The sequence below is a fragment of the Amaranthus tricolor genome, chromosome 8, assembly GCF_026212465.1.
Source record: "Amaranthus tricolor cultivar Red isolate AtriRed21 chromosome 8, ASM2621246v1, whole genome shotgun sequence".
In the NCBI taxonomy this organism is placed as follows: Eukaryota; Viridiplantae; Streptophyta; class Magnoliopsida; order Caryophyllales; family Amaranthaceae; genus Amaranthus; species Amaranthus tricolor.
Genome location: NC_080054.1, coordinates 24,138,680 through 24,151,699, shown reverse-complemented (window position 1 = coordinate 24,151,699; position 13,020 = coordinate 24,138,680). Strand labels below are relative to the sequence as shown.

The 13,020-nt window shown below is 35.4% G+C and overlaps 3 protein-coding genes across 5 annotated transcripts; 1 reads left to right on the top strand and 2 right to left on the bottom strand.

Moving 5' to 3' along the window:
• Nucleotides 1-291: 291 nt before the first annotated feature.
• Nucleotides 292-1,746, bottom strand: LOC130821385 (photosystem I reaction center subunit II, chloroplastic-like). The gene is made up of 2 exons (XM_057687129.1): nt 1,366-1,746; nt 292-818 (listed from the first exon to the last, which is right to left on the bottom strand). Exons 1-2 carry the CDS (start codon nt 1,604-1,606, stop codon nt 448-450), a joined length of 612 nt encoding a protein of 203 aa, XP_057543112.1. The 5' UTR covers nt 1,607-1,746; the 3' UTR covers nt 292-447.
• A 977-nt stretch (nt 1,747-2,723) lies between these two features.
• LOC130821384 (photosystem I reaction center subunit II, chloroplastic-like) lies at nt 2,724-4,366 on the top strand. The gene is made up of 2 exons (XM_057687128.1): nt 2,724-3,292; nt 3,840-4,366. The coding sequence occupies exons 1-2, from the start codon at nt 3,052-3,054 to the stop codon at nt 4,208-4,210; spliced, it is 612 nt and encodes a 203-aa protein (XP_057543111.1). The 5' UTR covers nt 2,724-3,051; the 3' UTR covers nt 4,211-4,366.
• Nucleotides 4,367-5,479: 1,113 nt separating this feature from the next.
• On the bottom strand, nt 5,480-12,032 carry LOC130821383 (transcription factor BIM2). 3 transcript variants are annotated; one of them, XM_057687125.1, is made up of 8 exons: nt 11,984-12,032; nt 11,760-11,885; nt 11,362-11,446; nt 9,371-9,440; nt 9,180-9,275; nt 8,039-8,439; nt 6,216-6,345; nt 5,480-5,971 (listed from the first exon to the last, which is right to left on the bottom strand). In XM_057687125.1, exons 1-8 carry the CDS (start codon nt 12,015-12,017, stop codon nt 5,870-5,872), a joined length of 1,044 nt encoding a protein of 347 aa, XP_057543108.1. In that variant the 5' UTR covers nt 12,018-12,032; the 3' UTR covers nt 5,480-5,869. The 3 variants fall into 3 exon arrangements, with proteins under 3 accessions (XP_057543108.1, XP_057543109.1, XP_057543110.1); XM_057687126.1 differs by having other exon boundaries at nt 11,974-12,026; XM_057687127.1 differs by having other exon boundaries at nt 12,004-12,022.
• Nucleotides 12,033-13,020: the final 988 nt, after the last annotated feature.

Sequence of the window (13,020 nt, the reverse complement as noted above, 5' to 3'; positions counted from 1 at the left end):
ACCATTATATTTATAGAGTCCTATGTCCACATTTTAGTTCATTTTAGATGAATAAATAAAGTCATTTGAGTAATTCCAAAAATGTTAACTACGTTGTATATTTAGTGAATTATGATAAATCATGTTGCATTAAGAGTAGTTTTTATTAGATAATTTGTTGTTTTTATCATCTTTTATCATATATAATGCGTAGTTTTTTGATGACTAAATATAATCTCCTTGCAGTAATTTATACAGTTTATAAGCCTTGCAACTTTGAACAAAATCTTCATTAAGGGTGCTCGTTGAATATCCTATATCGATAAAATGTATCTTTTTATCTGATGTAATTGTAATTTTCCACATTGAAAAGAAAGAACAAGAAACAAATTAGGGTACAATGATATAATGTCAAATAATATGTTCCAAGGCAATGACAACCAATACTACATAATCACAAATAACGATTTACAAGTCATAAGGTTGCTTTCCGGTGAATTTAACCTCAATGGGACTAACATTCTTACCAATAGACCTCATGTTTTGACCAACGCCTTGTCTACCAGGGTTAACCTTTTCTGGGTAAACACCATCTTTAGGGTGCAAATATTGGACCTCTCCATTGGGAAACACCCTGTAAAATTGGTACTTAATCTTGTATTTTGATCTAAGTCTGGTTCCAAGAGCCAAACACTGCTCTTTACGAGCCAACTTAAGCAAGTTAGGACCTTCCCTCATGATGGCTGCTCCTCCTGTTGGCATCTCAAAGATTTGCTCTTTTGGTGATTCCCATGTTATCACATAAAATTCCTCTACTTGTGCCTTCCTCAATAGACCACCTATCACACATCAAAATCAATTTACCCTTTGGATTGAATTGTGTCGAGGATTTAACTCAACCAAATGCTTAAGCTGATGGTTGGGGCCCCAAGATATGTTATATGCTGTAACATGCCTCCTCACACGAGAGGCCTTTGGGCTAAAAGTGTGGATGCACACATACACACATACACCTGAACCACTATAAATCAAGGGTGATGGGAATTTGAGATTCGAACCCATGACTTCTTGTCACGCTGGCTTCTGATACTATATCAAGGAACCAACTCAACCAAAACTTAAATTGATGGTTGAGCGCCTAAACCACTCTAAATGAGGGCAGAGAGGTGGTTGAGATTCGAGCCCATGACCTCTTTTCACGTTGGCTCTGATATCATGTCATGGAACCAACTCAACCAAAAACTTAAGCTAATGGTTGACGCCCCAAAATACGTTATCTACTCTAACAAATTGGTTCCTCGACATGAAGAATATAGCTTCTAAAAATTTATCATGATCATAAGTAGTAATAAGTAAATGGAATGTAGGAATATAGAGAAAAAAGACCTGTGCTGCCAGCAAAGATGGGAGAAGGAGTGTTAGGATCCAAAGTCGGGGGAGTGAAACCAGCTGGTGCCTCTTTCGTCTCGGCCGCTTTCCCTTCTGCTGCTGCAGCCCTGATGGTTAAGCGAGACGATGATTTTGAAGACAATGAAACACTTGATGATGATGATGATGATTTCAGGGAGACGAGCCCAGAGGCCAAAGAAGATGGGGTAAATAGTGAAGCTTGTGTAGCCATAGCCATTTTAATTAATTGATTAGTGGTGTTTTTGGATGGGTGATTATGAAGAACTCAGAAATGGTAAGAGGTGGATGAAGATTGATAGTTGGGAGTATTATGTTATGTGTATGGTATGGGGCTTGAATGAAGATTTCCTTGAGTTGTTGATAAGATGATAGAGTGATCATGTAACACCAATTAGATGCCCTGTTTTTGATACAGGGTGGGACCCATTGCCACATCTTCCACTACTCTTTTTTCATCCCCTTTTTAATTTACCTCTTTTGCGAGAGGCTGTTTCAAAAAGATAACTTAAAAATAGCTAAAATAAGGCACGTTTCACAATAGGACCATCTTATATAGAGGTGTTCATTCGGGGCATCGGGTTGATTTTGGGTTAGGTGTTTCGTATCGGTTTAATATCGGGTCTTGTGTCTATATTCACTTTTACATAAATGTAAATAACTTTTAAGTCGAATCAAACCAGGTAAATATCGGATCAGTTTTGAATACCTCTAATTTCATACAATTTGTGTTAGATTTATCTTAGAGATGTACATTATGTTCTTTTTAGAGGTTTGAGTTGAAGGATTGTGTTTGAAATCAATCTTACAATACATATGAAATGCGTATAAGATTAATATGAAGATTTAGATTATATATTTAATATATGGACCTTATTTGCTCGAGAATAACAAAAAATTTTAAAAGTAAAAGGGGTCGAATCGATTCGAACCGCCTTAAAATCAGTTGTGATTCATCGAGTGGCTATGAAACTATAATCAAAACTGGACTGAACTGGAACCAAACCATGCATGTCATATACTCTCTTTATCCCTCTCAATTTGCACCTCTTTTTATTTTAGTTTGTCCCATTCATTTTGCACTCATTTCTTTTTTGGCAATGACCTCACTTCTTTCTTTAAATCTTATCTACAAACTTATTTTCTCTCTTTATCTTAACCACTTATTTCTATCATCTACATATTTTTTTGTCTTATTTTTCAACTAAATTTTACTTTCCACTAAATTTCACTCATAATAATTTGGGTGCATTTTCATAGAGAAGGAAGGGACTAACAAAAGGAAGGGAATGGAGAATTACATGTCAAGATTATATCCAATATTACCATTTAAAGAAGATTTGTTTTGTATACATCTACTTTTGAAAATTACATACAAAGGTAAATATTTGTAAAATTGCCAAAGCTATTAACAATTTGGAGATAAAACTACAAATGGGATGAAATAAGATGGGGAAAAAGACAGGTAGTAGATGTGGTAAAGCTAGGAAAGTGGGTCCTAATATCAAAAACAAGGCATCTAATTGGTCTATCTATCATCTTATCCCCAATCCCATAAATCATACAATCCACATAACATAAGGAAATCACTTGGGCTTGAAGTATCAATTATCATCTGAGTTATTTCTCCATAATCAGTGATCCATAAAGAGTGATCAAACAAAAATGGCAATGGCTACTCAGGCTTCACTATTAGCCCCATCTTCTCTGGCTTCTGGGCTCGTCTCCCTGAAATCATCATCATCATCATCAAGTCTTTCATTGTCCTCAAAATCATCATCTCGATTAACCATCAGGGCTGCAGCAGCAGAAGGCAAAGCGGCCGAGACGAAAGAGGCACCAACTGGTTTCACTCCCCCTACTTTGGATCCTAACACTCCTTCTCCTATCTTTGCTGGCAGCACAGGTCTTTTATCTCTATGTTCCTACATTCTATTTACTAATTACTACTTATGATCATGATAAATTTTTAGAAGCTATATTCTTCATGTCGAGGAACCAATTTGTTAGAGTAGATAACGTATTTTGGGGCGTCAACCATTAGCTTAAGTTTTTGGTTGAGTTGGTTCCATGACATGATATCAGAGCCAACGTGAAAAGAGGTCATGGGCTCGAATCTCAACCACCTCTCTGCCCTCATTTAGAGTGGTTTAGGCGCTCAACCATCAATTTAAGTTTTGGTTGAGTTGGTTCCTTGATATAGTATCAGAAGCCAGCGTGACAAGAAGTCATGGGTTCGAATCTCAAATTCCCATCACCCTTGATTTATAGTGGTTCAGGTGTATGTGTGTATGTGTGCATCCACACTTTTAGCCCAAAGGCCTCTCGTGTGAGGAGGCATGTTACAGCATATAACATATCTTGGGGCCCCAACCATCAGCTTAAGCATTTGGTTGAGTTAAATCCTCGACACAATTCAATCCAAAGGGTAAATTGATTTTGATGTGTGATAGGTGGTCTATTGAGGAAGGCACAAGTAGAGGAATTTTATGTGATAACATGGGAATCACCAAAAGAGCAAATCTTTGAGATGCCAACAGGAGGAGCAGCCATCATGAGGGAAGGTCCTAACTTGCTTAAGTTGGCTCGTAAAGAGCAGTGTTTGGCTCTTGGAACCAGACTTAGATCAAAATACAAGATTAAGTACCAATTTTACAGGGTGTTTCCCAATGGAGAGGTCCAATATTTGCACCCTAAAGATGGTGTTTACCCAGAAAAGGTTAACCCTGGTAGACAAGGCGTTGGTCAAAACATGAGGTCTATTGGTAAGAATGTTAGTCCCATTGAGGTTAAATTCACCGGAAAGCAACCTTATGACTTGTAAATCGTTATTTGTGATTATGTAGTATTGGTTGTCATTGCCTTGGAACATATTATTTGACATTATATCATTGTACCCTAATTTGTTTCTTGTTCTTTCTTTTCAATGTGGAAAATTACAATTACATCAGATAAAAAGATACATTTTATCGATATAGGATATTCAACGAGCACCCTTAATGAAGATTTTGTTCAAAGTTGCAAGGCTTATAAGCTGTATAAATTACTGCAAGGAGATTATATTTAGTCATCAAAAAACTACTCACTATATAATAAAGATGATAAAAATAACAAATTATCTAATAAAAACTAAAAAGTACCCTTATGCAACAAGATTCATTTCAATTTTATTTTGTAGCATCCACTCAAATTACTTCCCTTATGCATAGTAAATGAATTATAATGTTTGGATATTCCATGAATATCGGATTGATTCACAATTTGTCTTAGCCAGTGAGTTAACTCACAAACATGTTTTTTATGAATTTTTGATGGAATTTTATGGTGATAAAGAACAATTACTTTAGTGTTTTGAATTAACTTAGTAGTTTAAACTTTTTCCTTTTACCTTCGTAATTATGGTTCGATACTCACTATTTACAAATAGGATTAATTTCCTCTTTTTCATTTTTAATAGGGAATCTATAACCTAATTTGAAGAGAAAAAAAATTAACTTATCTTGCCATGTTTATTGGTTAGAATCTAATCCACCAATGAGCCTAATTTTTCCCACACTTGAAACAAAAGTTTTAGCTCCATTTTCTCTCTTCCTTCACCTAGTAGATTAGTATTTCCTCCATGATGAATGCAATAGAAATATGTCAAAAGAAAGCCCAAAATAGGCTACATCCTATAACGAAGCGACTTCAGCTTCCCAAGAAAACAAAAATTCTAACACACTCGAGTCTGGAACTCGGAAGCCACCATATCTAATGCCCCTAGTTGGCTCCCTCCCATAACTTCCACTGCATCCCCGCAATCTCGAAGAAGATCAGGATATTCAAGTCTAGATGGTAAGTTCTTAAGTACATGAAGAAGATACTCTAGCAAGACCAGCAAGGAAGCATCTTATCCAAGCACTTACCATTTCCATTTCCGTTGCCATGCCATAATTCATCCCTTCCAAAACGTTACCATATCAATCGGAGAAACACAGGTTTCTAAGAGATAGTACAAACAGTGGTCAATCTGTGTGGAACATTCAACATATAACCAAAACACTTTCACCAAGAAATGGTACGAACAGTGGTCAATATATCCATTGATGACAGGTTGAAACACCGAAAACAAGCAAACACAAACTTTTATTACATAAATCATCTTCCATATCTGTTCTGAGCTCCCTCCAAAAATAGAAGTTGAGACTAATATTTGAATACCAACTTCTGGAAAAAGATAACTAGAATTCTACATAGTTACAGTAATACAAATAAGCACTCTGAATGGTCTGAAAGAATCTACATGGTATGTTCTTCAAAAGAACAGAAACTTACCTCAAACTTGTCCTCATTTTGGTCAAAACAATTAGTCATTTACCTCTACAATGATGACTCTGGCAACGGTGATAGATAACAAGAATAACAGGTACATCATATACAATGGCCAAATTATGAGAGGAGCACCCCAAATTAGAGCACATTACAAAGTTTCGGTATACACTTTTCATGATTTGAGTTTTTTATGGGGTTGCTCCAGTTCCTCCATGCCACTTCCATCTCCAACATGTCCCATATTTAGATCATGGGAAGCAGCGTTTTCCGATTCCTAGCACCAAATCAGGCAGAAAATTTTCAGCATGACAGCAACACGAATCAAAACCTATATTTCCTTGACACGTTGAACTCCTTTCAAATCATATTCTCAAGCGAATAAAATCTTATATTAATGAAAAAGACATAGGCCTTGTGTTTCAGGCAGAACAGGAGTACGGGCACTAAGAGAAATTTTAGAGGTTTTAAATGTTTTTGGCAAAATTGTACGAGAAGATAAGGGCTAAGGCTCAAAGTACCTTATTACCAGATATCCCAGGAGTTACACCCTGTTTTGCTCGTTTACCAAGATCAATCTGTATGGAAATGCTAGCCTGACAGAGATCCACACCAGAACTCTGCAAAGCTTGCGTTAATGTCATCAATAGCCTGCACCAACGCACAACCTGTTTTAGCAGCTGCATCTCAAGTCTCAACACTATATTCTCACAAAGTAGAGAGTAAACAATTTGTATGTAAACTATTTTCTTTAAAAGACTAGAGACTAGCAAGGTTATTAAAGTTTCTTTCACATGGGGGTGTTTGGTATGATGAGTGGAAATGGAATGAGATAGAAATAGATACTATGGAGTAAGAAGAGTAGTGTTAAATGTTATTATTATAAAATTGTTTGATACAAATATAGAAGGATAATCACTTGAGTTAATGTACTTTTTTTAAAAGATGAGATGATGCAACCTACATTAAAGGAGGCATCAAACAATAACCAATCATACGAAGAAAATTGCAATTTAACCCAAAACAGCCCCAAATGTAACTTTATCCACAAGCAAGTGTACAATCCAAAAGATCATCATGTAGAGACGGGTCCACTCGGATTTGATTGAATGAAGACAGTGCTTTATGCCAAATTAAAGAAGGGAAAATATTAAATATTTCAGGGGAATGATTTCAAGAATTCATGCCAAATTCAAATCTCCATCAATAGATTCATTATGATGACTTTGGGTTAGCAAGATTGATTCACATCCCCAACCTAAATAACAGTAGTATAAGTCCCATTACTGTTGTTGTTGACGACGTTGCCTATGCATTTCCTAATACTAGAAGGAAACTGGTGGAATTGTGAACTACAAAAATTAGGGTACCAAAAGAAATAGAATTTAGGAGCTAAGTGAGAGAAAGATCAAGAATCACATTATTGGAAAAAATGTTACTGCAGGAGAGAGAATGTGAGGACTGAGGAGAGCAGAGAGAGCGTTATTTGAACCAGTTGTAACAAAGAAATGGAATCAGTTCCCAAAGTAAACATCGGGTAACAACACAAATACTCTATTTATATATAAAAAATAAAGGACTCAATAGTACAAAATCAACATTTTCTTGCACATAGAAAGCATTAAACAACACTCCAAAAAAAAAACTTGTTTTCATCCTAAACTCAAGAAAAAAATATATATTAATAAGAGCAAGTAATCATAACTGAGCTTCTCCCCCCTCTTCTTCTTTTCCAATTTCAGTTTCCGTTCCCTTGACCATTATGGCCCATTTGCTTGTTGGTATAAAATGGCGAAAATGGTACAGAAATTACAATGTAATTTAGCTAGAAAAAATAATAGACAAGATAAATACTTTCCTGCTCTAATTATGTTTTGCGTTCACAAAATTCATTCTCATCCATCGCCACTTGGGAATGTGATATTAGGTGGTGATAAAAAATGGTGAAGAAAAAAATTGTTTGATGATAACAGCTTTATTACTATGGTAATGGAATAGCATATTAAATCACAATTGTCAATTAATATTCATTCTTATTACCACCATTTTGAAAGGATCTAGGGCTGAGATCAAGAAGCAAAGAAAATACGAAGGGAAGGTGGATCGAAAGATGGCCAATAATGTCAGTTGAAGAAACACCTAAAGCAGAGAGAAGAAAAACAGATCCTAGACATTGTAGACAACATTAGGCAATAAGAAACATTTGTCAAAAAAGAAAAAGGCCACAGCATATCATGTTCCAGATCCAGATCATAGATAAGACAGCATAGAAATAATTTACGATTCATCAAGATGTTCACAGCTCTCTCTTAATTGAAAAAGTTGGTAAGTCTTAAGTACATACCCATGAGAATAAGAACTTGAGATGCTAATAGTGCCTCCTTCAATTGTATGCTCCCCCTGTTGATCATCATTGCTAATGGGACAGGGGGCTGACGGTGAGCCAGAAGCTGGTCTTTGGGGAAGACGGGAATCCTCTCCATCAGTCGGAACAACAGTAGGCATCTGCAATGAGAAGGGTGTGGGCAGGGTTGCTTCCTTATCAACCAACTCTGACTGCTGATCCAAAGCCCTAAAGGCATCATGGACAGAATCGGTGGTCACTGAAGTTTGCACATTAGCAGCCACACCAAGATTTGTGCTGAAATTCCTCTCATCAAACTTTAGTGTTGATCCAGAGTTGGGACCATTCTTTACTGCTGGAGGATGCCCGAGAAAACTCTGAACTCGCCAATGACTATGTCTCTGTTCCCAGATAACACTTCTTATAAACTAAATAAGCAAGAACATACAAACAGTGCGTAGTCTAGTCTAAGACTTCCATTGGAGAGTAACTTTTATGACATACAAGAAACATAATTTAGCAGCTGGCCACCTAACTCTTGATAGAACTAAGTTTTGATCTTCAAAAATCAAGTGGAAGTTCTAAAATGCTGTATTTCGGCAGTTACAGCCTTACAGGCTGTCACAGTCCAATCTAAGAACAATTCAAAAATTGCAATGAGAATCACTCATCTCACACATGAGTTACCCATCTGGCAAGGAAATTAAGCATGAAAGGTAATGCTGTTGAGCACCACCAAAATAAAAACAGAAACACCCAGCACCATCAAAGGAGAAAAGTGTTTTTGGATATTTTTCGTAATGGAACAAAAGATTTTATTTGCTCTAAAGAATCAGAATTTACTGGGTCCACCAAATAAATCATTAAAAAGCTGATGAATATCATGAAGTCATCTTTTTAAAATAATTTTGAATTCAAATACAGTGAACATTGTCATCTCAAATATCTATTATAAATCAGATAGTAAGCAATAAGGAATGCACTAATAAGCCAAAGCGATGCTTATGGCATACAGAAACTCCAAAAGTAATACGTAGAAGCCCATGATCAGATGATTTATGACAAGTTCAAGTATCCAAGCCTCGTGATAATAAATACACTCAGAAAATGGATGACATAAAATGAAAGAACCAAGTCCTACCCAGGGCATAAGTTTTGTAGGCTCTGCGCTCCATCCTTGATAAGATCCCTCAAACTTCTGAACTTTTTCTTGCAAAAGTTGAACATATTCTATTACCTAAATTTTGTAGAAGAAAATTAGTAAAGTGTAGTTTACTAAAGCAAGAGGCCATTATTGTAAAAGAGTACATAATGCTAAATTCCATATTTTACCTCCAAGAGAAAAGATGCAGTGTCTCTCTTCTGATCACCATGTGGTATTAAATCTCTTAATATCTGAAATCTGTAAGGAGCAAGATCAGAAACAATTAGTTCTTAATTTTCTTACCTAAAGATGAAGAAAAGATAATGCATCTTACCTAGACATTGTAACAAAATCTTATCCTAAAAAAAATAGGTATTAATCACATGAAGTCTAACATAAGGTATTAGTACTACTGGAATCAAACCCTAAACAAGACAACCATTGTCTTGATGAAAACTTATTAATAGTCTTATAAAACACTTGGTCGAGAAGGGTTGGGCTAGGATACTGTAGACAACTTAATTTTTCCATCAGAAAATGATTGATAACGATGAGTTAAAAAGGCCTATTTCTGTACAGCGATGTGCACTAACAGTCTTCTTCTCAAAATGTTAAGACTTGAAACCCTTTTCTCAAACTAAAAAATAGATGCTAGTGTTAAAATCCTATGGAAAACGCTTGTGAAAAAATAATTAGCTCCAAAGTAATCAAAAATTTTTGCTACCATCAGTATCAAACTACTCGTTAAAAAGTGGTTGAACTTTCCAGCTAATTTCCTGATCATTGAGATTTCAAATTTGTAGCATCACAGGTCATCTCCAATCCTTTTCTATCCCATGCGGGTTTAGCCTATAAAGTAAGTTTTTGGATGGATCTGTTTTTCGCAAGTTCTAATAACCAAAAGAAAAACATCCACCTACTTGTAGCAAAGGTTATAAAGCTCTCTCATAATCTCATATATTTAACCAAGAACAAAAATTCAATCACCATCCACCTCTTACTATAGTGTACTTAAATTCCCATATTAAATTCTTATCTCCTTTAGATAACTCATAATCGTGCAGTCGATCATTTTAATCGGTAAAACACTATGACAATTGTGGCTTCCAAGTTAATCTCTAGAAGGTCCAAGCCAAAAACAAAGAACTTCACAATGGTTCATATAATAACATGACTATTTTTTAAGCCTCTATCCTTGAATCATATCCAGTCAAAAGAAGACCAAATACAGAGGTGGAAGGATCAACGGATTGAGAGACACTTATATTAGATCTGTTGTCCTTCATTAATATTATGAACATCCAAATGGTCCTTGGACATGCATAACAATAAAGTAGAAACTTTTGCTACAGAAGAACATACAGATACAAATACCGAAAAAACCATAAAACGAATGCATTTTTAGGTTGGCTGGAGCCTGGAGGCACCAACAAAGAGATGAGCACGAGATGTTATTACTCATTATAACACATGAAAAAGTTATCAATCTGTTGGAAAGGAACGTGACAATTTTTAACCAAAAAGGTATCACGCCTGAGACAGAGGTGGAAGTGGAACCTAGGTTGAAGACCTATCAGAGGAGGCGTAAGAAAGGCAGTAAGTCAGGATCAGTGCAGATGGGGGGAATAGGTGTATCATTAGGAGTGGGAGGAGAAAACATTTCGCTATAAATGTTTTTTGTTATGTTCTGTTATTTTTAGTTGCTGTGTCTTGAGGCCTATATAAGAATATGTTGTATTGAACAAAAGGTGTGAAGAAATAAATAAAAGAAAGGCTTAGGAGTTGTAGTGCTCGAAACTGTTGGTCATTCGATTCATGAGTGTCTTTTCTCTTAATTCTTTTATGTTAATTCTCCTAATCTGTGGGATAGAGACTTGGTGTGTCTCAAAAAGCCTCACTAAGGGCTATGATACAAATTACAAAGGGTATAGTGTACATTGTACATTAGACTAGAACCTCAAATATTCAGCATAATCAGCTTAAAGCTTTTGGTTGAGTTGGTTCCTTGACAAAGTATACTCCTAACTCCTAAGTCCTAATTTTTTCAATTCTCCCTAACCTCTCCCTACTGGCCTACAGTATACGAATGGAGACTTTTAAGGTAAGATTAGCATAATTATCATTAAAATAAAAGGAACAAATGAACTTAGCAAAATTTGGGGAAATGGAAAAAACCTGCCTCTCATTAATCTTGCTCCTACGACGTTGCTCAGTCACCGAGTGCTTTGAACGCATTGCACTTGCCTTATCATTGTTCTTTGAATCTGATTTCCACAAAATAAATATAAAACACAACGATTAGAAACTAGAAGAATATAAAATCCTCAAAATAATTAACCAATTGCACAAGTATAAGATCAATCACAATTCACAAACATCAAACAGAAACCAAGAATTATCACTCATACTTTCTTTCTCTAAATAAAACACAAAAATAAAAAAAAAAGATATATTCCTACAATAAAAAGATAATTACTCCACCTGCTAATAAATCAGAAAAATAACAACGCTAAAGCCATAATTCCAATAAATAGTTTCAAAATTTGGATAAAACCAACCAAAAACAAAAGAAAGAACCTTTATTAGCAGAAGAGGACTCTTTTTTAGAAGTGAAATCGTCTTCATAATCTTCATCATCATCCAAAGTGTTGCCTTTACCAGATTTCATCATCGTACAATTGTATAAGAGTAAAAATTGAAGATCTAAACAGAAGTTATTATAAGTAGGCAAAAAAAGATCTGTTAATATAAGAATCGAGGAGTTTAGCAATAGAGTAACTCGGATATTTACTAATTATTACAGGAGAGACTGGACGAGGACCTCTGTGTGTTCATGCCTGCCCCTGACCTAATCACCTAATGTTCATTTGTCCAAAATTCCTAAACAATTACCTAATTATCTAATGTTTATTTATATACGTTAAAAATTCTTAATTAATTTCCGGAAGCCACCAAAAGATACAAAACAATTACCAATAAAGTAATAAAATAAAAAAGATAAATTAAAATCCTAAAAAGTTTCATCCTATTAAATTTTTCTACATAAATGTTACCAATATTACAAATCACCGTTATTTACTTAGACTATCTTTATTTATGTTTGTCCAAATCAAGTTTGTCTCATGCATTTCACGAAAAATAAGAAAAATGAGTGAATTGTTATTGTGGAAATAAGAGAAATATATGAATATGATAAAAAGATAAGTTATATACTTATATGTAGATGAAATATAAGTAAGAGTGTGGATCATAGGTCTAACGAATCGGAGCCCATTAGAGACCTGGATCGAACCGAAAGATTGAAATAAATAAGATTAATTAACATTTTAATTCCAAGTATAAGATTGGAATAAACTTATGTCCCAAAATAAGCTTCCGTACGTCCAAGCCTAGCCTCGGGTAAGTCGTTGTTAATAACAGCGACTTAAGGAAAAAAATAAAATAAAATAAAAAGTTGTAAGTCGCTGTTACTAACAGCGACTTATAGCTTTATATTTTTCCAGAATCCTACGAAGTTCCTCTCCATTACTCGCCGATGGATGACACCACGAGGTATCTTGGCGGCATCCCAGTACAATCCTGCAGCACCGACGATGACACACTTTGTAAGTATTCTTCAACTTTAATTATTATCCTTACAACTTACACTTTAAACATTTCATTAATAATTAAGTCTTACTGCAGGCACAGGGCATTGCATCAGTCATCGGCTCCTCCCAAGAGGAGCCCGTACGGGAGATTGCCCAAGGCATACTCCAAGGCACGCAGTTTCAACACTTCATTCCGGAAGTAACTGCGCCCCACACCACTACGTACGCGTACGAGTCATCTGCTCATC

What these genes read in the sequence shown, in the direction of transcription:
- LOC130821383 (XM_057687125.1), bottom strand. Translation starts at nt 12,017, where the DNA reads ATGAACACACAGAGGTCCTCGTCCAGTCTCTCCT. An exon ending in GTCCTCTTCTGCTAATAAAG is followed by an intron (nt 11,447 to 11,759) that starts GTTCTTTCTTTT and finishes TGTGGAAATCAG; the next exon opens with ATTCAAAGAACAATGATAAG. An exon ending in CTACAAAACTTATGCCCTGG is followed by an intron (nt 8,440 to 9,179) that starts GTAGGACTTGGT and finishes ATCTGGGAACAG; the next exon opens with AGACATAGTCATTGGCGAGT.
- LOC130821385 (XM_057687129.1), bottom strand. Translation starts at nt 1,606, where the DNA reads ATGGCTATGGCTACACAAGCTTCACTATTTACCCCATCTTCTTTGGCC. An exon ending in CATCTTTGCTGGCAGCACAG is followed by an intron (nt 819 to 1,365) that starts GTCTTTTTTCTC and finishes GATGTGTGATAG; the next exon opens with GTGGTCTATTGAGGAAGGCA.
- LOC130821384 (XM_057687128.1), top strand. Translation starts at nt 3,052, where the DNA reads ATGGCAATGGCTACTCAGGCTTCACTATTAGCCCCATCTTCTCTGGCT. An exon ending in TATCTTTGCTGGCAGCACAG is followed by an intron (nt 3,293 to 3,839) that starts GTCTTTTATCTC and finishes GATGTGTGATAG; the next exon opens with GTGGTCTATTGAGGAAGGCA.